The 25,517-nt window shown below is 53.4% G+C and overlaps 12 protein-coding genes across 13 annotated transcripts; 4 read left to right on the forward strand and 8 right to left on the reverse strand.

Moving 5' to 3' along the window:
* Nucleotides 1-250: 250 nt before the first annotated feature.
* On the forward strand, nt 251-1,702 carry CKM354_000590700 (uncharacterized protein; the record flags this gene model as incomplete). Of its 2 annotated transcripts, XM_044801200.1 has the most annotated exons (2): nt 251-1,028; nt 1,090-1,154. In XM_044801200.1, 2 exons carry the CDS (start codon nt 251-253, stop codon nt 1,152-1,154), a joined length of 843 nt encoding a protein of 280 aa, XP_044657135.1. The 2 variants fall into 2 exon arrangements, with proteins under 2 accessions (XP_044657135.1, XP_044657134.1); XM_044801199.1 differs by having other exon boundaries at nt 251-1,702.
* An 875-nt stretch (nt 1,703-2,577) lies between these two features.
* Nucleotides 2,578-3,418, reverse strand: CKM354_000590800 (uncharacterized protein; the record flags this gene model as incomplete). The annotated part of the gene is made up of 2 exons (XM_044801201.1): nt 2,578-3,093; nt 3,143-3,418. 2 exons carry the CDS (start codon nt 3,416-3,418, stop codon nt 2,578-2,580), a joined length of 792 nt encoding a protein of 263 aa, XP_044657136.1.
* Nucleotides 3,419-3,674: 256 nt separating this feature from the next.
* CKM354_000590900 (uncharacterized protein) lies at nt 3,675-6,706 on the reverse strand (the record flags this gene model as incomplete). Its single annotated transcript, XM_044801202.1, has 2 exons — nt 3,675-6,610; nt 6,658-6,706. The coding sequence occupies 2 exons, from the start codon at nt 6,704-6,706 to the stop codon at nt 3,675-3,677; spliced, it is 2,985 nt and encodes a 994-aa protein (XP_044657137.1).
* A 696-nt stretch (nt 6,707-7,402) lies between these two features.
* Nucleotides 7,403-9,129, forward strand: CKM354_000591000 (uncharacterized protein; the record flags this gene model as incomplete). The annotated part of the gene is made up of 2 exons (XM_044801203.1): nt 7,403-8,319; nt 8,370-9,129. The coding sequence occupies 2 exons, from the start codon at nt 7,403-7,405 to the stop codon at nt 9,127-9,129; spliced, it is 1,677 nt and encodes a 558-aa protein (XP_044657138.1).
* Nucleotides 9,130-9,480: 351 nt separating this feature from the next.
* On the reverse strand, nt 9,481-10,353 carry CKM354_000591100 (uncharacterized protein; the record flags this gene model as incomplete). Its single annotated transcript, XM_044801204.1, has 4 exons — nt 9,481-9,639; nt 9,692-9,868; nt 9,929-10,164; nt 10,329-10,353. The coding sequence occupies 4 exons, from the start codon at nt 10,351-10,353 to the stop codon at nt 9,481-9,483; spliced, it is 597 nt and encodes a 198-aa protein (XP_044657139.1).
* A 339-nt stretch (nt 10,354-10,692) lies between these two features.
* CKM354_000591200 (uncharacterized protein) lies at nt 10,693-12,399 on the forward strand (the record flags this gene model as incomplete). The annotated part of the gene is made up of 3 exons (XM_044801205.1): nt 10,693-11,303; nt 11,442-12,159; nt 12,316-12,399. 3 exons carry the CDS (start codon nt 10,693-10,695, stop codon nt 12,397-12,399), a joined length of 1,413 nt encoding a protein of 470 aa, XP_044657140.1.
* A 1,045-nt stretch (nt 12,400-13,444) lies between these two features.
* Nucleotides 13,445-14,450, reverse strand: CKM354_000591300 (uncharacterized protein; the record flags this gene model as incomplete). The annotated part of the gene is made up of 4 exons (XM_044801206.1): nt 13,445-13,494; nt 13,546-13,810; nt 13,869-14,208; nt 14,257-14,450. 4 exons carry the CDS (start codon nt 14,448-14,450, stop codon nt 13,445-13,447), a joined length of 849 nt encoding a protein of 282 aa, XP_044657141.1.
* Nucleotides 14,451-15,470: 1,020 nt separating this feature from the next.
* Nucleotides 15,471-16,496, reverse strand: CKM354_000591400 (uncharacterized protein; the record flags this gene model as incomplete). The annotated part of the gene is made up of 1 exon (XM_044801207.1): nt 15,471-16,496. One exon carries the CDS (start codon nt 16,494-16,496, stop codon nt 15,471-15,473), a length of 1,026 nt encoding a protein of 341 aa, XP_044657142.1.
* A 584-nt stretch (nt 16,497-17,080) lies between these two features.
* Nucleotides 17,081-18,131, forward strand: CKM354_000591500 (uncharacterized protein; the record flags this gene model as incomplete). Its single annotated transcript, XM_044801208.1, has 2 exons — nt 17,081-17,640; nt 17,711-18,131. 2 exons carry the CDS (start codon nt 17,081-17,083, stop codon nt 18,129-18,131), a joined length of 981 nt encoding a protein of 326 aa, XP_044657143.1.
* A 333-nt stretch (nt 18,132-18,464) lies between these two features.
* Nucleotides 18,465-19,898, reverse strand: CKM354_000591600 (uncharacterized protein; the record flags this gene model as incomplete). The annotated part of the gene is made up of 1 exon (XM_044801209.1): nt 18,465-19,898. One exon carries the CDS (start codon nt 19,896-19,898, stop codon nt 18,465-18,467), a length of 1,434 nt encoding a protein of 477 aa, XP_044657144.1.
* A 674-nt stretch (nt 19,899-20,572) lies between these two features.
* On the reverse strand, nt 20,573-23,024 carry CKM354_000591700 (uncharacterized protein; the record flags this gene model as incomplete). The annotated part of the gene is made up of 2 exons (XM_044801210.1): nt 20,573-22,630; nt 22,833-23,024. The coding sequence occupies 2 exons, from the start codon at nt 23,022-23,024 to the stop codon at nt 20,573-20,575; spliced, it is 2,250 nt and encodes a 749-aa protein (XP_044657145.1).
* A 941-nt stretch (nt 23,025-23,965) lies between these two features.
* Nucleotides 23,966-25,399, reverse strand: CKM354_000591800 (uncharacterized protein; the record flags this gene model as incomplete). The annotated part of the gene is made up of 1 exon (XM_044801211.1): nt 23,966-25,399. The coding sequence occupies one exon, from the start codon at nt 25,397-25,399 to the stop codon at nt 23,966-23,968; it is 1,434 nt and encodes a 477-aa protein (XP_044657146.1).
* Between the last annotated feature and the right edge of the window lie 118 nt (nt 25,400-25,517).

Raw genomic sequence — 25,517 nt, forward strand, 5'->3', positions numbered from 1 at the left:
CGCAGCTATACCGCGCTCTACACTTATCTCCGCCAGCTATACTGACTTCTCAATTCCTCCGTCATTGGTTCGCGGAGACGCATTAGCACCATGGTATCCCCGACAAAGAGGACCGATTAATCCGGCACACTGACCAACTCTTGAAAGGCTCTCTATCAATGCGACCATCAGAGCTGCCGCAAATATCGCGTCGCGTCACTGGGCTCAACTCTTCACTTCCCTTCAAAATCACCTCTCACACCACGAAATCATGGAGGGCATTGCAGAGTGGGGTCTTGATGAGCTGAAGAAGGTGTGCCCAACCTACTATGAACGCGGATCACCTCAGTATGAAGAGCACACGAAACCATGGTCAACCGCTGCAGACCGCCACCCCATGCTCGTCGTTGTCCCCAAGAATCTTACAACACTGCAGAAAGTTGTAAAGGCTCTTTCTGGCTCGATCTTAGACTTTGCTATTCGGGGCACTGGAACAGGGAGCAGCTCAGCCTACGACGCGGTTGTCAGCATGCAGGGCTTCAAGTCTTTCGAATTCAATCCTCTTACGGAAATAGCTACTGTTGGCGCAGGTCTCACTTGGGGCGAAGTCGACAAACTCGTCGAGATTCACGCACCAGGGTATGGCGCTGTTGGGGCGCGGTGCCCTTGGGTTGGGGTTGCTGGCTGTGCGTTAGTAGGAGGCATTAGCTGGCTGTCTCTTGAACACGGCTTAGTGTCTGATCCTCAGAACCTGATCGATGCTCAAGTGGTGCTTCAGGACGGTCGCGTGGTGTGGGCACAAGAGGATGGTGAAGAAGATCTCATGTGGGCCCTTCGAGGAGGCGGAGGCAACTTCGGCGTTGTCTCAGCACTCAAAATCCACCTCAAATGCGTCTCGTCCAAGATCTTCTCCGCATTGATAACCGTGCCTTACTCTTCTCTCGCAGAGACCTCCAAAGCGGTGGCAGCAATGCATCGACGTCCAGAAGACCCCAAAGTTGCTATGTTTGTGGCCAATCAAGGTCCTGGTATGGGTCAATCAGCTCAAGGTGCGCGTCCAGGAATAGTTCTCACACTCTACGACGTGCACGGCGAAGCCCATGCACGCAGTGAGGCAGGCTTTGCTTGGGCTTTCCGGCTTCCCGGCGCAGTGGAACTCGGCGGAGGCGAGATGACTCTCTCGCAAGTGAATGCCCTTCCTGCAGCCTACGCAGCCTGGCATGGCACTTCTAGGTACCGATGCTCCGCTCCTTTGATCTCAGATATCGATGACGAGTTCATTGTTCGACTATGGAAATGGTACGAGGACACTATCACGCTTCACCAAGGCTTCGAGAACGGAAGTTCTATGATCTTCGAGATGATGCAAGAACCCGTGTTCAATTCTGTCTCCTCGCCTGCATCTACCGCGTGGCCGCATGCTCGAGGAAGAAGACATGTTATGCAAGTTGCGCTTGTAACTTCGCCCGAAGATACATCTGAGGAAGTGGAAAGCATAGCATCAACGCAGCTTGAGAGACAAGCGAGTCAAATCACCGCCGGTCATGGCTTCCATGGAGAATATTTTGTGGCTTGGTTGCAAGACTGGAATGATTTGAGTGAGGTGTATGGGGAGAACTGGGATAGACTGTTGGCGGTGAAGAGGAAGTACGACCCAGAAGATCGGTTCTATCGGGCTATTGGGCTCAGGCGCCAGGAGGGCAGCAAAGGCGTGGGGGTCTGAATCGATTGGCACGGCTGCCGCACAAGAAAGGAGTACTGTAGCTATTTAGCTTAGGATGGAAGCACAAGGCACTGCGTTCAGTCTGTGGCGAACTTTCTGCTGACTCTATAACCGCCCGAGTAAGAGGGGCAATCAAGGCATAGACCTCGCCTCGATCGCAATCTACCTCCTACTCTCTAAAGCTATCACCGACTAACCCCGCTTTGCAAAAATGAGCAGAGATACGTGGCCCAGGAGATTTACCCCGAGATCTCCATCTATGCTCTGTGAGCAATTCACGCTTTGCAGAACTGATGCAAACCCAAACATTCGCACTGTCAATCCATTCCTGTGTATACAATGGCTTTCTTAAGTGGTGATGAACGGAGAGTCGAGGAGGTGAGCGGCAGACATGTGCCAGATGGGCCCTCAGACGAGCCAGCGTCTATCGCTTCGAGCAGCCACAATAGTGAGCAGCTCGAGGTTGTCATGCACGAGTGCCCAAGACGAAGTTACGCGAAGCCGAGCCATAGAAGTCACACCGTTCACAATGTCCCACATCGACTGGAAGCTCTTTTTGGTATCGAGTTTGTGGCCAAGCTTTTGCTGGCACTTTCGTTATCGTGAGAAAGGAGACTCAGTCAAGATCAACGTATCGTCCCAACATATCCCAATCTGCTCAAAGAATGCATCAGCCACCGGGACATCGACTAGGGCGTGAGCCACGACCATCGCACAGAAAATAATATTGAACTCTCTGTTGATGCTTCCCTTGGCATTTGTGCTTCTCCTCGCACCGGCACAGTCCCAACCTTTCGCCCGGTCTATTTACCATTCCATACCAACAGCCTTCTTACTGCTGCGTACAAGCAGGGAGGAAAGAACCTGAAGAGCTCTCAATTGAGCCAGCTTTTGTCGCGGTAAGCAGCCATAATCCTAATCAGCTCAAGATTCTTCTGAACTCGTGGCCACGGTAAATAGGAAAGGTCATGGGCCATTGACGTCGCAGTGTGCACCATGTCCCACATTTCCGTACGGAGCACTTTTGTATGAAAGCCAGGATGGCGAATCTTCAGGTGGTATCCTCTGTGCTGGTAAACGAGGTGTGCCCACATGATGATGTTGTCCCACTTTCGGTTGCCTCTGAAATACAATTTGATCTTCTTGAGCCTGCTTGCGTGTTGGTGGAAGGAACTGATCTGACGGCCGTCGCAGTCGGAGATTGTGAATTTGAACGTGTTCATGGACAACCAAATGCCACGGGCTTCTGAACGAATCTGCCGACAAACTGCGAGGAGACCAGGCTCGCGAGCACCTGCCCGGATCTGCACCGAGCCAGGTTCTACAAGAGCGTACTCGTAGATCATATTGCGCAATTCGGGGGCAATGCTCAGGAGTGTTGGCTGCTGCGGCTAGATGAAATCAGTATGAACTTCATCAAGAGTTGATTGCAGCACATACCTCATTACCAGTAGCATCTTGTGGCACTGAATCTGGGTTGTGGGCGAATTGAGCACTGGCGGAAGGATACGACTTCGATGGAGGCGCGACCCTCTTTGGCTTCGGCTTGGGCGCGGCCCTCTCTGTCTTCGGCTTGGCTGCGACCTTCTTTACGTGCGACAGAGTTGGTCGCGCGCCTGGGCGTGTGGTGCTGTTAACCTCCGCTGTCTTCGCGCGTAGTCTGTCGCTCCGGCGAGGCCCGGAACCTTTCGCCTTTGATCTGGTAGTAGGCGACATCTTGCATGTCTGACATGATGTTGTCGCCAGACGGCGCTTGGAAGACTTAAGAAGTAGAAGTGCGGCCGTTGCCAAGCTTTACTCTTGGGGTGAACGGTAAAGTGAAGCCGAAAGTCGCCTCGGAGTCACAGAGATGTATGAGAACTGACGTACCGCATTCACCAATGCCAGAAAATAGCCAGCCAGTACGAAGATCTTCAGCAATCGATTGTCTTCGAAATGCTACATGCAAGAAGAACATTCCAGCTCCCAGGATCTACTGCGGTGCGAATTCCTCGATGACACTCCTTGGCTCGACATACTGGCCCAGTGGCTTGTACTCAATGTCATGATATCCAAAAGCACCAGGGCCACCAATTTTCAAGCCAGCTTCAGTGTCAGACCATCGCGGACTGCAAGTGATACCAAGGACCGTAACACGGTACCCGTACTTGAACTCTGGAACACCAAGATTCTTCCCTGAACCCGTGTCGAGCACACAGATCAGATCCGGAACAGAGGCAACAATGGTCGACGTTCCATCATCGTCGGTGTGCTCTGCATAGATGTTCTCGTTCTTGAACGGGATCTTGAGTGTGCCAGTCGTTTTCACTGCCTGAAGACGCCGGGCCTTCTGGTCCGGTGATTCATCCTCCTCGTCCACGGAGAGACCTGCAATGGTTATACTTCCATAGGAGTGACCTTTGAATATTCGGCGTTCGACTTCAATGATCTTGCCTCGGAATAGGATCTTGCCGCTCTTCTCTCCTCCGACTTCATCGATGATCTGCTCTGCAACAGTGGAGAGGGTATTCGTGACCTCAGCTTGCGCAATGCAGCGACCGATTCGCCAAGCTAGCGATACGGTTCTCAGAACGCCGTACTTTTGCACTTTGTCACCGGTAGTTGGCTTGGCTGCCATGCCTACCCTACAGCCCATCTCTGAGCACGAAGCCCGGAGTGCTCGATCTACGATCTCATCATTACTGGCCTTGGTCATGATGATCGTCTTGCCGTCTCCAGAGTCAATTGCACATGGCACCAGCTCGCCAGGAGCGTGGACTGCAAGAGTTGTCTGCCAATACGTGGGATACGCTCGGCCCATCCAGTCTGCATCGATGACAGGACGATTGAAAAAGCGAGAAGAGCCAACCAGAAATGGCTCAAGGCCGTTTGCACCTCCGATCTCGAGGCCCATGATGGCGTCAAAGGTGCTCTCGCCTCGGTACTCAAGCAGCGCATTGAAAGCGTGGACAGTCTCGAGAGATTGGAGACGCTCGTTGGACGTTGCTGGTGATCCCATATGCCCGCCCCAGTATATGTGCGCATCTGACTTGAGGAAAGAAGGATCAATGACTTTCATCCTATGTCCTGCACGAAGCATGTCTCTCATTTGGATCCGAGATGCTGCAGGCGAGCCACCTCCGGCACAGCCCAAGACATAGCAGCCATCGGCCAGGAAGTTGATGTCGGTCTCGGTGATCTGCCATTCCAGTACACCAGTCCCTGTGTTCCTAACGATGCTAGGCCGGTACGACAGGGGATCGACAGGAGGTTCATCGATTACCTTTACAGAGATGCTCTTCGCCGCTTCGCTTTCATCGACTTCATCTTCTTCCTCCTGGTCATTGAGCAGCGCAGGCTCCGAATCGATATCGAGCTCTCCGACAGCTTTGACTACTGTCCGCAGCTGGTTTGCAACGTAGCTGACAGGATAGCTCTCAACTTCAGCGATGACTATGCTTTCCCGAATCGCGCCGGCGTCCAGTGCTCGATGCCTTGCCATCGACTTAGCGCGCTCAATCGCCTGGTTCTGCGTCTGATCTGCAACACTTTGGATAATGTCCACGATGCCGCCTACCTTTGAGATGGCGGCACCTACCGCGTTCGCGACATCGTGGTAAGGTGGCAATTTGAGTTCCGATGCGCCTTTGAGTGATGATGGCGCTAGTACAGCTCCGCCGCCAACTAGGAGAACTGGAAGAGGCTCTGGAGATGTCTTGACTGCATCGATCGCGGCTTCGAGCAAAGTCTTCATCCTCTGCCGAGCTTGCATGATGAAACCTTTGTCAAGGTGCAACACAGCCTCAGCATCGCCCATCTGCGCCTTACCAGCCGCAACCGCAATGTCCGATGCGGTCGTGACTCTGCCTCCAAAGATCAAGGCATCACGCAATAAGTAATGGCCAACAGAATCTGGGCCCACTGAAACTTTGCCTCTTTCATCTCTAACGATGGACCCACCTCCCAAGCCGATAGAGTGCAATGAAGGCATCGAGTAGTTCACGCGCACGCCTGCGACTGTGACATAAGCGGAGGCTTGCCGGGGCAATCCGGACGGCAACAGTACTCCCACATCGCTGGTGGTACCTCCAATGTCCACCACAATCGCTGACGACTGAGCAAGGTCGTGGCCAGTCAAATATGCAGCGCCGCGCATAGAGTTAGTCGCACCAGAGGAGAACGTGCGAATGGGTATCTTTGCGGCCGAGGCAGAGTCGAGTAATGTGCCATCGTTCTGTGTGAGGAAGAGCGGGCAAGTCAGCTTCAATGCTTTCATAGCCCTCCGAAAGCTCTTGACTGTGCGCCTTGCGTATCGGAGGATCGCCGCATTGAGGATCGCTGCATTCTCCCGCTCCATCAAACCAATATTCGCACATTCATGGGAAGCAATGACATCTGCGTGCGGCATCTCTTGCAGCACGATGTCTCGCACTCGGTCTTCCTGGCGGAAGTGCTCGTCAATCGGCGAGAATGTGCCGACTACAACCACAGCACTCAACCCAAGTTTCTTTATCTCTCGACATCTTTCAATAACCTGCTGCTCATCTACCGGCGCCTCTTCAGACCCATCGATGTGCAACCCGCCATCCACATATCCAACATATCCTTTGATGATGCTCGTCAGGCCTGGAGGAAATTCTGAGAACGGGGGCACTTCTCGCAAGAAGCTTTTGGAGATACGGATTATCGCGACTCTACGCAGACGCCGTGCATCCTGCTCGACAACAGCATTGATGAAGTGTGTGGTGCCAATAGTCACGCTGACGATTCTCTCTGGAGGCAACTCAGATTCAGTCAGTACATTTCTTACTGCCTTCTCGATTCCCGAAGTAACGTCGGGCGTGGTCGGTGTCTTATGGTGAGCGAGGACGCCACGGGTTGGGGTATACTGCTGCGATGGATCGATAGCTACCGCGTCGGTGTTCGTGCCTGTGACATGTCAGCTGTATCACGACGCGGCAGAATGGTGTCAGTACCTCCAACGTCGACGCCAATGCGAATGCTCTTGCCGTTGCCGCTGACCATATTGTCAGTAAGTTAGCTCGATCTGTTCAAGGCAGTGGCGGCCAACGCATTAAGAAACCATTGAGGAAGCGCAATGCAATACTACCTGAGAGCTCTGTGAGCTCTTTGGCGAGCTGTGCCTACGGGCCCACGGCGCGTCTGCTGTTGGGCGATGGCGCGGCGAGACGAGACAGTCGGCCAGCATGACGGCCATGTGCTCTCCATGAGTGCGCATGGGTAGCAGCAGCGGTGCAACCAACCAATGCAACCAGGTCATGGGTTGTTTCGGCAGAGAGGTTGATGGATGAGATGGATGGAGTCAAAGAGTACGCGCGACATCCTGGCTCGGCAAGCCCAAGCTCCGCAACCCTCCTTTGCCCGACTTCACTCTTATCACTCGCCGTCGGCCGACCCCTCTTCAATCCATTGACGAGAACTTCGGCAATACAATGGACTATCACGCTGAGTTTGTGGGATGGCTAAATTGCCCAAACGATGGTCGACCCTTGTCCGACATCTGCCTATCGTGGCGACCAGGATAGCTTCTGGAACGAAGAGATACTGGCAGGTAGGGCATGCAAGCGAAAGGCTCTTATTGAACGATTAGCAGACCAGCCAACTGTTGGTACATCATGATGCCAGCGATGCGCTCTCCCAATGCCCCGAGCGTTGGTCTCTGCATTCTCTTCTCCATGACATACAGTTCAGTTTGTGAAGATGGCTTTGAGAGACATCCTCGAATTTTGCAGGCTGCCCTCCGACTCTCGAAGTGTGACCAATGTCTGGATCAATGAAGACATACGACCTCTTCCGCCTCATCGCAGGACTTGGACGCCATGGGCATTTGCGAGCTTCTGGGCAATCAACCAGCTCACCCTGTCGAACTGGCAACTCGGCGCATCCTTAGTCTCAGCGGGTCTGGCAGTATGGCAAGCGATCATTGCCACAGTCATTGGCAAAGTCATCATCGCAGCTGTAGCCGTAGGAAATGGCTACGTGGGAGCAGAGTGGCACATCGGCTTTCCCGTGGTCAGTCGCTACATCTGGGGCATGTACGGCCACTACCTTGCACTGGTCCAGAGGATTATATTGTCTCTGGTCTGGTTTTCTGTGCAGAGCTGGACTGGAGGGCTTTGCGTTCAAAATATACTCGCAGCGATTTTTCCGAGCTACCAGAATATGACCAACCACTTTCCTGCCTCTGCTGATATGAACACTAAGCAATTCATAGGCTGGATTATTTTCAACTTGTTGATGATTCCGATCCTTTACATCAAGCCCGAGAGAATACAATGGGTCGTACTATGGTTCAACGTGATCACGGCGACGACGCTCATCTCTATGGTTATCTGGATCATGGCTAAAGCAGGTGGTGGTGGGCCACTGCTCAACCAGCCTGCAGCAGCTTTGAGTGATTCTGAGCTGGGATGGGACATGGTTCATGGCGTTAGTACGGTCATCGGAGGTATAGCAGTCGGTCTCACGAATCAGATGGATTACTCGAGGTTCGCACGCCGGCCTGGTGATCAGGTCATGGGACAGTGGCTCTCCATCATAGTTCTGGGAATATTCATGCCGTCCTTGGGGTGCTTGAGTGCATCGGCCTCGCAACAGGTCTACGGAGAGGCGATCTGGTAATTTAATGTCTCCTGCGTTGCGGCTAGCGGTATGCTAACATGGACAGGAACCCTCCAAACCTCATTCAGAAGTTATTGGACACCAGTTACACGCCAGGAGCGCGTGCGGCGGCTTTCTTCGCAGGCTGTGGTCTTGTCATTTGCCAGCTTGCCATCAACAGCATCGATAATGCTTTCTCGGCTGGAATGGACATGGCGGGCTTGTTCCCATCATACATCAACATCAGACGCGGCGCATACGTTGGCTTGGTTCTCAGCATTGCCATGTGTCCCTGGAAATTGCTGAGCGCAGCGAGCACTTTCATAAGCGTACTCAGTGCCTATTCAGTCTTTCTCGGCCCCATGGTCGGCATCATGATTTGCGACTACTGGATTCTGCGCAGGCGACGAGTCAAGCTTTCAGACCTTTACCATCCTCGCAAAGATGGAATTTATTACTTCTGGCATGGCATCAACTGGCGAAGTTTCGTCGCCTGGATTACGGGCTGGTCGTATCTGTTGCCTGGCTTTGCAAACGCTGTCAACCCGAATATTGCAGTACCGAAAGCGTGCACGAATCTTTATTATCTGGCTTATCCACTTGGATTTGTGGTCAGCTTCAGCGTTCATTATTGTCTCAACAAGGCTTTCCCGCCGGTTGGGCTTCGAGAGGCAGATGATGTCGACTACTACGGCACGTTCAGCGCGGAGGAAGCTGCGAGATTGGGTGTTGCGCTGCCCGAGCCTCTCGATGGTCTAGCCGGTCCTCCAGAGTCGGATGAGGTAGGCAAGAATAGCCCTGGCACTGTGAAAGAGTTGCATGTTTGACATAGTCGCATGTCGAAATTCCCATGATCGTTGTGCTTTTGCACGTATGGGATTAACGATTGATTGAAACACCGCACAGTCCATGGCTAGAAAGAGGCCGCATCCAAGAAATTAGGCACGCAGACTGAAACGCTGATCGTACCTATCGCCGCGAGCAAGTGAAGCAACGTGGGTCAAGAAACGAAAAAGAACGGCCGTAAACATATTTGGAAGTCATCAATGTTCGTGCATTGGGCGGTAAGCCTCATATTTTTGATCATACGCTAGCTACTCCTGCGTAGCAACGCCACAAGACCGCCCAACCAGGCAGTCGCAGTCTGTCCCAGCAAATGCACAATATCCGCGAAACGCCTAATAGAAAGTGTTTGGGCGAGTAGCAGCGAACACCTTCTTGCCGCGCTTCGGTGGTGCACGGTGAGGAAGTGGGAACTTGAGGTTCTTGGTGGTGAGCTGCTTGATGTATGGGCGGCGGATGTCGTCGGTCTTCTCAACTTCAACGACCTTGAGGATCTGTGCGGAGTGTTAGATGCAGTACTGCGTGGGATGAGCACATGATACATACGTGGATGGTCCTGAAGCGGGCACGGTGGCGGGAAGCCATGTCCTGGTAGAGGGACTTGACTGCGTCGACACGAGACATCTCACGGTACTCCTTGTACATGTTGTGTGTGCCGGAACGCGAGTCGTAGCGGATCCAGATACCGAAGTTCTTGACCTTCAGAGGGTGCTTCTCGTGAATCTAATCCCAAAGTTAATACGCGCCCTCCTCACTTGTCCCTGAGTTCCGTCATCTACGCACCTTGTTCAAGCTGACGATCTCACCGTTGGCCTTCTTGATCTTGCGGAGCTTGGCAAGGAAGTACCAGAAACGGGACTTGGCGACGACGTCGTTTGGCGCAAAGATACGCATGCGGTAGAGCTTTGGCGTTGGGTTGGCATCGCTGGGGAGATGGCGGCCAATGACCTGGTACTCCTCCAGGCCCTTGTAGCCGGCGCTTGCAGACTGAACTGTTGGGCAAACAATATCAGCGCTGTCTGACAGCAGAAAAATGTAGGTGTGTCCAATGCGTCTCGACCATCGTAGCTCGTGCTGTCCACTGACTTCCACTCATCTGATAAAGCGTGTGAGCGCATTGAGCGCTTACATCACTGCAGATATCAACGAGAGGGAAGTATTTGGCCCTGTGCGCATGGCGCACTGCAATTCTGCTCAGGTCTTTGCATATTTCCCTCCTCTTTCACCCATTCGAAACTCGGTACGCGTGCGCGGTCGAGCAGGAGATCGGACGATGCTTACCCATCTGCGCACAGTTAGCATATAATGGAGCGTATTTCGATCACAGGCGACTCACTGTGACTGTTCCTGTTGGGTTAGTGCTTGTCGACGTGAACCTGCAGCAAAGAAGAAGTTCGAGCTTTTCGCAACTTGTGGGTGGTTTCCATTTCGAGATGCCAAGCCCCGACTTGCCGACCGCCGATCGACACTTCAACCTCGAAGCAAGCACATTCCAACGTTGGGAGCAGCCAACACAACTCACATCGCCTCCGAGGCAGACCGCAGCGATGGTCAATATTGACACACTCTTCGAGGACTTTGTGCTCGCTCATGAAGATCCCTCAGGCCCCAACGGCTATCTCTTGGCCACATGCATCTCGCCTGAACCGCCCAAGCACGACCAGGGACGACTGTACCACTTTCGCAATGGCATAACTGCTGCAAACGCGCAGACTGACCTGCGCTACAAGTTGCAATACAACCCGTCGCTGCATTTGGATAAGAAGGAGATCAATACGTGGATCGACATCTTCTCTGCCTACCACAAGTTCGTGGGTACCTTGCTAGCAGCAGAAGAGCTGCAGAATGTCGGCCAGACGAACGAGGCAGACTGGGCACAGGTCTACGAGGACTGGAAGAAGGTGGTCAATACCATGTATCAAGGATATACCATCGGCGTGCTTGGAGCATGGACAATCCCGTGTTTGTACGTGGCTGTCAAGTACCTGCGGGTGTTCGCGATAAAAGCAGATCAAAAGACTGCCAGTCAACGCGAAAACGGCATGGCCTTTGGTGGCATCCAGGAAGAAGACGCCTTCGATCCGAACAGTGCGAACGACAAGCTGGAAGATGCCGCGCGTCAAATCAATCGCATCTTTGGTCTTTGTGCTGGCGACCGGTAAGTCCTCTTTCTGCATACTCCGTGCTTCCGCTGTAACAGTCCCCGTCACGGCATTCACCAAACAGACGAGACCATGTCCCGGCGGAAGCACGAGCACCTTTCCAATGCTGTAGCAACTGCTCATGGTAAGTATAGCAACCCACTTGAGGACTCGCGCAAGTGGGCACTCTATTTCATTGCCACTGCTCTTTTCAAAACCCACTTCAAACTCAACCACATCTCGTTATCGAAGAACATTCTGCGAACGCTCAAGTCGCAGAGTGACATGCCGCCCCTCTCACAGTTTCCCAAAAGTCATCAGGTCTCTTTCATGTACTACTGCGGAGTCATCCACTTTGTCGACGAGGACTACGCTGCAGCCGAGCAGTATCTCTCTTCGGCATACAACCTGTGCTACTCGAAGTCGGCGAAGAATGTGCAGCTCATACTGACCTACCTCATCCCAACGAAACTACTTACCTCGCACACGCTCCCCTCATCGGCCGTGCTGTCACAGTACCCATCGCTAGCGAGGCTATTCCAACCAATTGCAGAATCGATACGGAAAGGCGACTTGACTGGATTCAACACAGCACTAGAGAATGGAGAAGAAGAGTTTGTCAAGCGGCGCATATACTTGACTCTGGAGCGCGGACGAGACGTCATCTTGCGCAACATCTTCCGGAAGGTCTTCCTGGCCGGGGGGTTTGATCCACCAAAGGAGGGTGATACCGGTCCTCCACCTCGCAGGTCGAGAGTGTCAACGGACGAATTCGCTGCCGCACTACAGATGGCAGGAGCAGAAGTGAACAACGGGGACCAAGGCTTCGATTATGACGAGGTCGAATGCTTGATCGCAAATGCGATATACAAGGTATGTTGGCATCATAACATGTTGTACAACCCGCTAGCTTCAGGGCATTTGGACGCCTGCCACGGAAGGCGCAATTTTGCCACATCTGCCAAGCCTTGCTTGCGATTAGGCATAGAGGATGCGATCCGCGCGACCGTTACTGACTATCTGCCTTAGAACTTGATGAAAGGATACATCGCCCGAGAACGACGCATGGTAGTCCTGAACAAAAATGGCGCCTTTCCGGGGACCGGTGTGTGATAGCATCCTTACCTCACTTCAACCAGATGTGTCCTACACACAAAAGGCGTGGCTATCGCTAGCCTCCTTCGGGTACCATAGCGATAAAGGGAAGGCAACGCCGTGTATCATTGCGCTCTCGTTTGGGCTCAAGTCGAGCAACGTGGGAATAATCATTTTCAGGCCCACACCACCTTCGGCACTGAGCACACTATCACGCCATGCATCCGAGGCTTCGCTTGCGTGCATCCTTCAAGCATGAGTCACTCCGGCTGCCACACCTTTTGCCCATCCGCTTCGAGATCATCGGCAAGGATCGGAGAATATGTTTGAGAGACATGTGGCAAGGCTAGCTTTAACGTAACTACACGTATCGGTGTACTGGTCTTCAACGGTGCGCAGTTGAGGAAGTTCGGATTATGCGAGTGATATATCAAATTGACAGATTCCTCATTTCGTTGCTTTCAACACAATTTGATGACACTGCCCAGGAAACGATGTTTAAGATAGAAACATGGACGTGTGCTTGATGACCATCATTCTGGATTTCAATTTATTGGTCCAAACTTTTACAAATACAATCGATCGCCCAGCAATCTAAGTTCCGTAAGTATCAACGTCAGCAAGTTGCTGCGTTGCGTCGCGTCGCGTTGCGCTTCGTTTCCCTTTCCCCAAGATCTGACAATCTGTTGTCGAAAAGTAGTGGTTACATTCTTGATGTCCTTCCCAACCCCCTCTCTCCTCAAACAAGTCGTCAAGAAGACATATTAGTACAGAAATTCTTTCGTGTTCGGTGCAGTTCCTATGATATTTGTGTCATGTTTTCGAAGTCGATTTCCCCGAACGCCATGCTGATGCTGAAAATGGTAATTATGCTTGCAGGATAGTTGAATGCAGAAGGGTATCAATGATGTGGCGAGTCGTGATGCTGAACGATGGGCCAGACCGATTGGCCGTCCGGGTGATAAGGAGATGCGTAATGAGATAGAGTTGTGAGTCATCAGGGTTGTGGGTGAGGTCAGATGATGATGGCACGAGGGATGTCGCGTGACTGGCGCGCTATACCTTAGGTGCGTGGCGAGCGTGCACTGGAGGCAATGTCGTCGAGATGGTTCACTGTGGGATGTCAGCAGTCATTGATACTGTGTTTTGAGCTGCTTCACTTACCCATGGCTACGAACAGGTCGAAAAAGAGTGGCGAACCACCCGCTTCCATTTCCATTTGCATAGTTCCGCTACGCTTGAATGTGCTTCGGCTACGGATGATGAGGGCGAGGTAATGTGCTCGAAGCTTCGAATCGGACGCCGGCGTGTTGGCATAGGCATATCGAGCTGATGAGAGGATGGTGCCGCACTGCACTCCAGATTGCAGTCCTTGCTTCTTCAATGCCAGTCGTTGGAGGTCGGGCAGGCCATATCTAGCTGCCGAGCACTGTGAGATGTTAGTATGGTCATGATGATGAATAATCGCAAGACGATGAAAGGCTTACATAGATGACAGTGTCTTTGAGTACGACATGATTGTCAGGTGTACGGACTGTGCTCTCTGTCATCCCGTTCGCTGCATCTCCATCATCGAGAAACCAGCTCTGATGCTTCTTGTCGTACTCGAGCTTGGGCGTGTAGTCGCCTTTGTACAGGTACTCTAGTATTGCTGAAAAGACCTCGGGGAGTTCGTTCGGTATATCGATACGTTTGCCGTTCGATTCGAAGAACTGTTTGCGAATCTGTTGGGCGAAAGCGGGTGACTTTGACAGGACGTCCTCATGAGCAGCAAATAGCCTCTGTTCCGATCCGATGGCGATAGTGACGATGGCGGAGTTGAGATTTCTGCACAGTGTAAGCTAAGAATGTCGTCGTGCGTAAAGAGTGACCTACGGTGACGTGGGAGAACTGGCACTTCTCGGTGATGATTGTGCAGACGGCTGTTGTACGACTGGTTGTATTGTGCTGATGCGCTTCGATGTGCCATATTCCTTGAACGACTTTTGCCTCTTACTGCTCATCGATTTTCCAGCTCGATGCGAAAAGCTATCTCTGTACGACTTGTCTCTCTTGCTCACGGAAAACATGTTGGCTGTTCGTTAGCAGATAAGTATTGCGAGGCAGTACAGATGCCTCAGTATGAAAGAGCAAGCACCCAGGTCGGGGCGTGGGAGGTGGAGGAGAGGGTGGGTACTTATACTTGCTGCGCCCGGTGCTGCTTAGGCAACACAGCCCGCATCAGGGCCAAACGGCGGCGGAAACGAGGCCAGGCTGGCGTCGGTTTGCCTGCTATGCAACACGGCCGCCCTGGCGTGCGATGCGACGGGCAGAAAGTCAAGCAAAATACGCAGCAGGGTCACGAGTCGACGTGACTGGTCCGCGTAAAGTGGTTGCAGAGGAGGATGCTGCTAATTGGGTGGGCGGAAACCCGATACTCACGCGAAGTCACGGGACCGACATTTCGGTCGCTCGTTTGAGTCAAGGGCGACGCCGTGTTGAGGGGATCGTGGCTTGTCGCGGATGCGGATGCAAGGGCAAAGCTGTTTCACAGACCAAGCGGATGCCGCGCCCTAGCCTTGATGGAGGATGATCCGCTGGTCGTGATATTGATCGGGCTGGGTAGCGACGCCCCTCGACCGCCAAGCAACTCTGATTCTTGCCACCTCGTGGTGCATCTGGGACGGTTGATGAATGCAACTGGTAAGCAATAGAAATAGTTCACAAGATTGCCTGCAGATGCACAGGATAATAGGCAGACATGCATGTTGATGTGGCTGCTGTAAAGAGGAAAGAGGTTGGTTGTTCTCATGCAAGCGATGCGAAGCTAAGGCAGGTACCGCTACATCCCTGCAAGACGGCTATGCTCGGTGGCATATATCTTTGCAAGTTGTCGCGTTGCCAAAGATCCAACAAGAACCTCGTATTATTCATTACTCGTCACTCGTCTCATCGTCAATCTATATCAGATGCTGTTACCAAAGTCTTCGTGTGCTGAAATCCTGCTCCAAGTCCCTCGCCACCATGCACCCGACTCTGTCCGTCTTGAGTCACACCGCGCCACGCTGGTAGGACGGCATGCGCAAAGCATCTCGGAACCCGCCGTGCAATCAGTGGCCGTTCACTCCGTTGACACCGTTCGTGCCATTGGTCCCATTGGTCGCCTGCGGCAGCTCGATCTTGAGCAGTTTGGCAGAATTCTTGTAGGCGATCATTTCGAGCTCCTCTTCATTCACCAGACCACTCTGTTCCAGCTCCTGCATCCATTTGCGGCCATTCTCATTCTTCTCAAATGGGTAGTCCACGCTGAATAGGATGTGGTCGATTCTCGTGTTTCCGAGGATGCACTTCAGCGGATCCAGACTCCACACTCCAGATGTCGTGATCCAGATGTTCTCATCCCAAACCTGGAGCAGCTTCCTCTTCTGGTCACCCCACCGACTGCTGAGATTCGACACACGTTGCAGCATGAACGGGAGCATTTCACCGAAATGGCCAATAATGATCTTGAGTCTGGGAAACTTGTCAAAGATTCCAGCAGCGTACAGTCTGAGGATGTGCAGCCCCGTCTCCGAATGCCAACCCCACCCCGATGCGCCTATACTCCGGCTTGCGCCCTCTGAGAAGTTTCCGGTGTACGAATGCATCATGTTGTCGGCCGGCCACGTAGGATGCAGATAGATCGCCACGTCGAGCTCCTCTGCTTTTTGCCACATCACATCGTACTCGTCGCCGTCAAAGTATTTCCCATTCACATGATTGTCAATCATGGCACCAGGAAACCCCAGATCCTTGACACACCGCTCGAGCTCAACTGCTGATTCTTCTGGATTGCCCACGGGCAGCACTGCAAAGCCTGCGAACCGGTTTGGGTGTTTTCTCACTGCGGCGGCCAGCTGATCGTTGCCTTGTCTGCACATCTCCGGGCTGGGGCCTCCCGGTGCGCAAGCATGTGAGATGACCTGAAATGTGATGCCGCCCTTTTGCATCTCATCAAGTCGTAAGCCATCGATGTCGGTGAGCTTCTCCTTGACTCCAGGTATGGCCTTGAACTGCTCGGAATACTGATCGTCAAATGCATCGAGGACGGCTGTCGAGAGGAAGTGCTCCTCCAGAGCAATCAGCGGAGGCACCATCTTGCAAAGTCGGATATCTCAATCTGGGTCCTGCTCAAAAAGAAAACGCCTATGTCGCGTGGCATGGACCATATTGTACTTGGCTCTCAGCTTGCCACTTAAACCTCGAAACTCGAACATTGCAGTGGTGGATTCGCAGCTTCGGTAACGAGCGGAACCGAAAGCAACAGCAGATTTGCCTGATAAACCACAGCTTGTGCGCCTTTAGGCGTAGATCCAGACGCAATCGTGACTGGCATACCGCAGGTGCCAGGGTTTATCAACACTCCACCGGCATTGAGGAGCCGAACTGGTGGGATGTACAAAGAGACAAACGGATGCCTCAGACAGGAAGGTCGCAGCCCACACGTGATGGGGATCTGTACAGTCAGCAAACCTCGGCAAAGCCCCGGATCCTCCTCAATACAGCCAGACTCGTGAGCTTCGAGTAGCTTTGGAGCTCTACCACATGCAGCAATTGCCGTGGTTAGCACCGTTTGACGACCGTACTGCCATTTGCTATAGATCACCGCAAGTATTATTGTAAGAGCTGTCTTTCACTATTCCCTTGAACAATCACAAAACACCACAACACAGCAACCACCATGTCCGGCTCAGGCAAGGGCTCCCAATACGTCGAATCGCCGTCCCTCGTCGAGCTTCCCATCCCCAGAAACTATGCAGACATCGGCTTCACTGAGATCAGAGTGACAAATGTCCCCGAAAACGCCAAAGAAGTCACACCAGTCCAGCTTGTCACGCTCTACCGCCCCAAGAAATACAATGCCTTCACCCCCACCATGATGCGTGAGCTCGAGCACGCTTACACGCTATTCGACATCGACGACCGTGTAAAATGCATCGTCCAGACCGGAACTGGCAAGATGTTCTGTGCCGGTGCAGACCTGGATACTGGGTTCGTGGGAGGTGAAGAAGCAGTACGGGATCACCGAGACGGAGGAGGGCGAGTGACTATGGCTATCAACAGATGTCGGAAGCCAACAATCGCAGCTGTGCAAGGTGCCGCAGTAGGCGTGGGAATCACAATGACACTGCCAATGAACATTCGAATCGCCTACAAGGATGCTAAGATTGGATTTGTATTCGCCCGAAGAGGTCTTGTCATGGAGGCAGCGAGCAGTTTCTGGTTGCCAAAGTTGATTGGGTGAGTTCAAACTTCCACCTACTGTGTTGTGATATATGGAACAGTACTAACAAAACCTCTCTCAAAACAGCACCTCCAAAGCCCTCCACCTCTGCACAACCGGCTCCGTCTATCCCGCCTCCCACCCGCTCCTCGACTCCCTCTTCACCGAAACCCTCCCCACCCCCGACGCAGTCCTGCCCCGCGCCCTCCAACTCGCCTCCGAAATCGTAGCAAACTGCTCCGGCGTCAGCCTCCATCTCATCAAAGAGCTCATGTACCGCGGACCCAGCACCCCGGAAGCCACGCATCTCTTGGATAGCCGTATCGTCTACGAATTGTTCACGAGCAAAGATAATAAAGAAGGTGTGCGAGCTTTCTTGGAGAAGAGGCCGACGAATTTCACGGGTACGATGCAGAATGATGCTCCTGCTGCGTGGCCGTGGTGGGATCCTGTGGCGACGGGGAATAGGCCTGTGCAGAAGGGTTATAAGTTTAAGCCGAATTTGTAGAGGGAGGGATGAGGACAGAGTATGAGAATAGTAACTATCTATGAAAACAGAATTTTGATTTAGTGCTGCTGAATGCCTCATCGAAGTTCTATGCCGAAGACACTCTACGCCGTATGGCATGCTTTTTGTGATTAGGACCGTGGGGGCAGATCATGGTCTGCGGTTGCTGTCGTGATGAATCTCGAGAAGGTGACGTTTGAGCACAGAAATCTGTAAAAGGGGCCATTGGAAGTGGGAGATCAGCTGTCTCCAACTCTATCCAATACACCGCTCTCAGCCTGTGGTATTTCTCGTCGTTTCAGCGTGCCTCGAAGCATTTGATGAGCTCTTTCCTTACAGGTGCATCTCGTGGTCGTTTCCCAGCTCGAATGTCTTGCTATGAGAGATGCAGTGATCACGCATGGCCTTGCTCAGCGATGACTCGGTGTCTTTGTCGTCGTCGGTCTCCTTGTGCTCGGCAATGACCTCTGCATTCTGGCCAGATACTTTGTCCACATCCATGGCTTCTGCGAGACGATAAGCAGCGAGCATCGCGTCCAGTTCCCGCCCCAGGGTCTCCTTGGAAGGGCATTTTTTAACGTAGTTGTTCTCTTGAATGAACTTGAGACCTTCCTTGCTCATTGCCGGTCTCTCCTCTGCCGGCTTCGTGGTCTTCCTCTGGTCTTTCGCATCGCGCCCTTCACCGACTGCTGCAACTCCGTGTACCGTGGAGATGCTGCCGATCGGACCAGACCAAGTGCTGTACTTGAATTTGCCCTTTTCGGCCGTAGATGCAGCAATGTTTCTCCTCGTTCTACCCACCTGCTTCCGCTCTTCCGTCCTCAGCTCCCTGCCGAGCATCTTCTCGACCTCCTTGTATTCATTCTGCAGCTTCTCGTTTCCCTCCTCTCCATCGATCGGAAGCTTAGGAACACCCAGTATCTTCGAACCCACCACAGTCCGGATCACCTTCTCAACCTCCCTCTTCTCTTTTCTCCTCTTCCTCATCACCCGCTTCTTCACTTCTCTCTTGGTCTGACCTTCTGGGACAAGGTATTGCTCCTGGTTTCTCTCCTTCTTGGTCTCAGCAAGAGTAATCGCAATGGCTTGGTCGATATCTTGCAAGAGCAGACCCTCCCTGTTCTCCCAGATCGTAGACTCTACAACATGGACCTTGCATTGCTTCCAAACAGCAGGAGGCGTGGTTGATACTCTTGAAGGGAGCTTAGGTTCACAGGCTTCCTCGAGAGCTCGACGCGTCTTGTGCGCGTACCGCATCAGGCGAAGCGCCTCGTCATGTTTCTTTGCGGTAAGATACGCGAGCTTGTCGAGACGAGTGAGCATTGCGAGTGAGTATGGCGTCTTCGTTTCTAGCTCAGGAGGCAGACAGCATGTTGCTACGTCAACTCCGCGCCAATGCTTTTCGATGCGGTGGATAGCCATGGCATGGAGTCGAGCTGCTGCTGGGATGTCCTTGGCTTGTTCTTCGGTGTACCTATGGATGGCCGGGACGCTCCAGAAGGTGGTCTCGCCGTGCATGTCCATTGGCTTCTGCAGGAACTGGTCATTGTTGAGGGCGGCGGTTGTGCTCTGCGATGACATGGTCAGGGCGAGATCTTCGCTGGCGGGAGACAAGGGCGGAGCAGAGCCTTCACGGGAGAACGGTGGCTTTTGTCGGAGTGCCAGTACCCTTGGGCCCTCTGCTATGTCTGCCTCCTCCATCACGTTGTCCACCATCTCGGGAATCGTGTTCGGAAGCGGTTGCTGCACCGACTGGATGCTTGTCATGCTCGCAACGCTGTCCAGTCTAGACCGTCAATGCTGGTGCTGTCGATGTACCGAATCGAAGCCCAATGCTGTGAGCGGCTCCCAGTGGTCGATGAAGCGTCTTGGATGTTTTGGTAGCTGATCAGGTTCTGCTGAAGACTTTGACAGCTTTTGTGCGAGGCCTCGAGGCTTGCATGTGAAAGTTTACACCAAATAAGTCAGACTCACAGGAGTCACATGCAAACATTCCCAAGGCAGCAAGCCGGTTGTTCACGGCTTTTCAGCTGAAGATGACTCGGCGTTGAAAAGTGCGCCCCTGAGAGCTCAGAAACAGCATGTCCAGAGCTCATCGAGTGGCGGTTGAGGTACTTGAGTGAGGCAAGACGGCCAACTAACCACTCCCATAAGCCCAGCACCAGAGAGTGATCATTGAGTCGCCGGCACAAGGGGGCGCTGTCTAGTCTTCGGGCAGCGTGTGTACCAATCTGTTGAGCCCCACTGGACTTTCCCCGTTCGGAAACACATCAAGTGAATGGACCTGTAGCACAAGGAGGTGCCTGAGACTGGAAAGCGAGCATGATCACTCGCATGCATAAAGGAATATCTAGAAACTACGACCCGCGCGCCGTCATAGGGTATCTCAGAACTCGTAAGAAAAGGAAAGATCATGAATATCGCTCCATATGCCTGGGCGTTTATTGCGCCGATTCATCCAACACCTTTTGCAATGCACTCTTGTCAAGACTCTTCATGATTGGCGGATGTGATATTTTGATCTCTGGTCCGAAGCCAGGTATGGGTCCCGACTGGTTGATACCCGGAGGCCGCAGCTTGGGTTTCTTGGGGGTCAAATCTCCATCTTCGGTAGATCGACCCGTGCTGCCAGATGCGACACTAACACTTCTGTTCATTTTTGGTGGGCTCACAGAAGCATTGGTATCGGTGCTCGTCACGGTAGGTGCGGGCGATGCGCCCCATTTGCCGAACATCCAGCCACCGACTCTGCTGCCGAGCCCAGACTTATTTGAGCTGGGTTGTCGGCTGGCGGCAGGAGGATTCATGCCACTCAACATGCGATGGCCACTGCCTGATGGCCGTGACATTGAAGCTGACACTTGCGCAGTGGTGTCACTGATCACTGCTTGTGGTGTGAAAGAACGACTTCCATAAGGTGTTAGAAGCTGCGAAGGTCGAGACTTGAGCGTATGAATATCCATGCCACGACATGACATGATAGATTCATGCGAAGTGGCACGCCGTAATAGGTGGGGTCGCTCAAGTGCTTGTTGTATTTCGTCCGAGAGAGGTGAGATCGCATCAGAAGTATCCTCTCCAGGAGTGTCGTCAGTGTTCTCCCAATCAAGCTCGTCCTCCTCAGGTATCGCTGCCTCGGGAGCCGCCTGCTGAGCGTCGAGCTCGCGGAGGTTCTCCGTGCTGGTATCAAGGATAGAGTCCAGAGAAGGTCGTCCGCGATGTGACGAGACCGAAGGCCTCTGCGAGTGCATAGGTGCGCTTGTGATGCGTTTCGAGCCTATCGGGACGAACATTGGCGATCCTGGGTCCTCTGTATCGGGCGTCGAAGGGCGAGATGACTCCTGTCCTGCATCGCTAAAGACGCGATCGAATACTGAAGAAGCACGATTTGACGACTGCGGCGAGCTCGGACCAGAGAAGCTGCTTTGAACAGAGTGAGCTGATACGAATGATTGGTCTGACATGTACGACCATCGTTTCTGATGTGACGCTCGTTGTCCGGGCAGGCTTGCCGCGGTTTGCGACAATATGGCTGCAGCGTTCGATGGAATTGAGAAAGAATGGCGAGGTGTGCTTAGACCAGAGGTCGGCGGCGTGTAGTGACCTGGAGTCAGAGCACCGTAGCGTTTCTTCTTGGGTTTTCGAACGATCGGCGTCTTTGGCGTGTTTGGTGCATGGTAGTGATGGTGAACATGCAACTCTTGAGATGTGGCTCGTCTCATCTCCTCCTTCAAATGCGGACGGATGGGCGAGACAGTCGATTCGGGTATATCTGCTGCCGAGACGACAGGCTGGTGTACAGACAGCTGTTGTCTCAGGGTTTCCACCTCTTCATTGGAGTTCTGCAACATGTCTCGCAACTCGACAATGCCCATCTGCAGATTCGCATTGTCCTGGAGGATATCCTTGACGAAGTGTGAGACCACATTCGTCCCGCTGCCCGCAGTCTTGACAGCTGCTGCGCCTTTCAGCCTGCCGGCAGCCGAGTCCAGTTCCTTCTCGACAATGTGCTGTCGTTCCATGCGACCCAGCACTTCAACATGACGTTCCTTTTCCTCTTTGGCTTCCTGCTCAATGCGCTCGATCTGTTCCTGCAGATGTGAAAGTGTTCGCTGAGCTTCGTTCCATCTGCGGAGCGCTGTCTTCTCGGCCTCGTCCTTTTGTTCGAAGGTCGTGTGCCATGATGCCTGCTCCCGCTCGAAGTCTGCAAGCTGTTGCTCGAGACTCTCCGTTCGTGACTGTAAGTAAGACAACTTCTGAAGTTCCTGTTGAGTACTCCGCAATGTCGTCTGTAAGTTCGTGACCTGGGTATCGGAATCGGCGACGGCATTGTTCAGTGATTCGAGCTGATCCAATAGTGATCGATTCTCTTCGATAGCATTGGCGTTCTGTCTCTCCAAAGCCTGCTTCTCCACCTCCAGCGACTGAATCTGCACGGCCATAGCCTTTCGTTCCTTCTCGGAGTCTTGGATGTAAGCCTCATGCCGTGTCAACAACGCCTGCAGCGAGAATATTAGCGACGACGCCATCTTCGCGCGTTTCTTTTCCGGCACGCGCGTTGCAATTCCCTTCCCCCGTCATTACCCTCCGCGTGCAATCTTGCATACACGCGAACACGGTCTCGTGGAAGCCCGTTGCGCGTGTACAGCGTCCGCCGAGCCGCACCAGCGTTTGGAAATGTCGGGTTCTGAGTCGACTCACCTTGCCAATCTGCGCGGCAGTCCGGACATCGCGCTCCAGCACCGACAGAGCCTGCTCGTTGTGTCGTAGGTATGCGCAGGCGGCGTCACCGCAACAACAGGTAATTGCTGGCCGGCGTTCTGGAATGCTGGGCACTTGGCCGGAGTCGTGGTAGGCGTCTAAGAAGGAGGTGATTGGATCCGCGTCGACCATGCTGACGCTACCTCTCGCGCGGTCGAGGCAGGAGCACTCATAGTATTTGTAGCAGGAGGAGAAATGTTTGCAGTGTAGAGTGTGACGTGACCGGGTAGTGTTTGTGTGAGTTGTCGTTCTGCGCGAGGCTGGGGTGTTCCTGGAGTGGGGTGAACGTCGACGCATCAACAAAGCCTAAATAACGCCAAGAGTGCTGTCGTGACCTGTCGTCTGCGCCTCTGACCAAGGCGTGCGTGCGTTCTTCCTACTTCACCTGGTACTAGTCTCACCGCGCTGTAGGCAGACCACCAGTCAGGTCATGTGCCCGCGTGAGGCGGTGTCGGTCTTTTCGTGCTGTGTCCAGTGTGCTGCGGTATAACTGGCAGTCGTGAAGACGTCAGTCGCAACGCTGCAGCGGCCATGGGCAGGGAACACGCCTGGTCGCCGATCAATATTCATCCCGGCGCGACAGGAACCGGTGGTCTGCACAAAGAGCCGTTCCTGGCCCGTTGACAGACGTGTCCTTGTTCACGCCGCAGAATTTTCCACCGCCCGCAAGGACATCGATGCCGTCGCGCGTGAACAGGTGCAGCAACCACAAGTCGCGTCGAGCGTCGCGTTTATCGAGTCGTGCATCGGCATAGCATGGCACGGCGTGGGCGAGTGGCGCTGCAATCTGACAGCAATCACAGCATCGCCATCGTGTGACGACGGTAGATACCAAGACTAGCGCTAATCAACGGTGCAGTGGCGAAGTGGACGTGTTTGTTTGCTACCCGACGAAGACTTTCCGATGAAGCTGCGTTTCGTTCAAGCTGCGCGATATGGCAGCCTAGCGTTCGTGGCGGAATGCGCTTCAGCACTTCATACTCTGCAGTCAGACTCTCCATGCTCACACACGTCTCCCTGGTCACAAGTACAGCCACAAACAAGTCATCAAGACCATTCGTCTGACCGAGAACCTAGTCAAACACTCCTCCAAAGCTCTCCATCTCAATCACTCCAGCTCCAAACATGCAAGCGCTGAAGAAGCTCTGCAGATATGCCTCCCTCACTCCACTCCCGTGCAATAGAGGCAAGCGATTCGTTCGACCCAGTGTCCAAGTCGTTCTGTACATTTTGCTCGTCCCAATCGCGCCTCCATTGTTTGGCTGTCTCGAGGTGATAAGTTCACAATGCCTCTTCGTGACAGCGCACACGGGGAATGCCATAACCCAGTAATGTGCTGGTCGACCTCTTGGGGCTGCAAGTTCGCCAAACTGGATGACAAACCAGTCGAGAAAATCAGCACCATCTGTCATCGATGCATTGTCCTGGCGGTAAGCGCGATCTATGCCGACTTGGTCCGAGATCGTCATGCGCGTCACTTTCATTCCGTACCCAGGTCCAGGCGCTTTGCACTGTTCGCGGATCGAATTGCCAGAATCGCGGAAGGTAAGTCCAAGGATCTCAAGTTGCGTGGAGTCCGTATTGGCATCATTCAGCCATTCGAAGATCTGGCGCGAGAGCGAAGGGACCCAATAGAGGAAATTGGGGTGGCTTGGCAGGTCCGCAAGATGAGGGGCGCATGGAGGCGGAGATGCTTTGTGGTAAGTTGGAAGGAGTGGAGGAAATATCGTCGTGCGCTGAGTGTCAAAGGTCGGAATTGTCACCTGTGAGTGCATCGCTGCTGATGAAGGTTGCATTCGCATCGCTCCAGAACGCGAGTCGCCTGGGAATGGATTCGGCAGAAGAGAAAAGGCCCCGTGCGACAAAAGTGGAACTGTTTTCTGTATCGTGCGCACGGCTCTTGGTCGACATATGTCTCCATGTTCGTCGCGGCTTGTGTCCATATTCCACGGGCGTTGCAACCGCGGAATCGACAACTGCCGGCCTTGAAGGCTTCCTTGCTCTTGTGCTGTCAAGTCAAGCTGGAGGCGTTGAGCCGGTGGCTGTTCGTTTTGTAACTCGTTCTGACACTTCCTTTTCAGACTCCGCCGCGCCGAATCTTTGGCATGGAGAGAAAGTCGCACCGGCACTGGACTCGCCATTTCGATGTATATCTCCGGAATAGTTTCGAGCGGCATTGTGTGGCCTCGATGCCCAGCTCTGGAAACTGGACCAAGCTGGACGCTGCCTTGGTTACGATTGCCCACCACTCTCTGTGGCATTCTCCAAACCTTCACTTCCTTCTCGTCATACCACGACTCAGGGACCCCATCACTAGCGACGGCATCCAGTCGCCTCGATGACTCCTGAACACGCGGTAACTGCCTCGCGCGAAAAGCCTTGGACTCGAACGCATCGAACCGCGCCTCAGTGGATCCCAGTCGCATTGCGCCGGTGTCGTAATGTATTTGCGGCGACAGAAGGCTTGTGTCTGGCGTTGAGAAAGCGTAGCGACGCTGTCCGGGCATAATGAAGGGTGTTCGTGGTGGCCACCTGATCAGCAGGGTGAGTTTTGTTGTGCGGTCTAGCCTCACGCGACCGTTGAAGAAGTGCTGAAGTGCAGGTGAATTTTGTGCTGCAGCAGGT

Source organism: Cercospora kikuchii, assembly GCF_019650295.1.
Source record: "Cercospora kikuchii DNA, contig_00003, whole genome shotgun sequence".
Lineage (NCBI taxonomy): Eukaryota > Fungi > Ascomycota > Dothideomycetes > Mycosphaerellales > Mycosphaerellaceae > Cercospora > Cercospora kikuchii.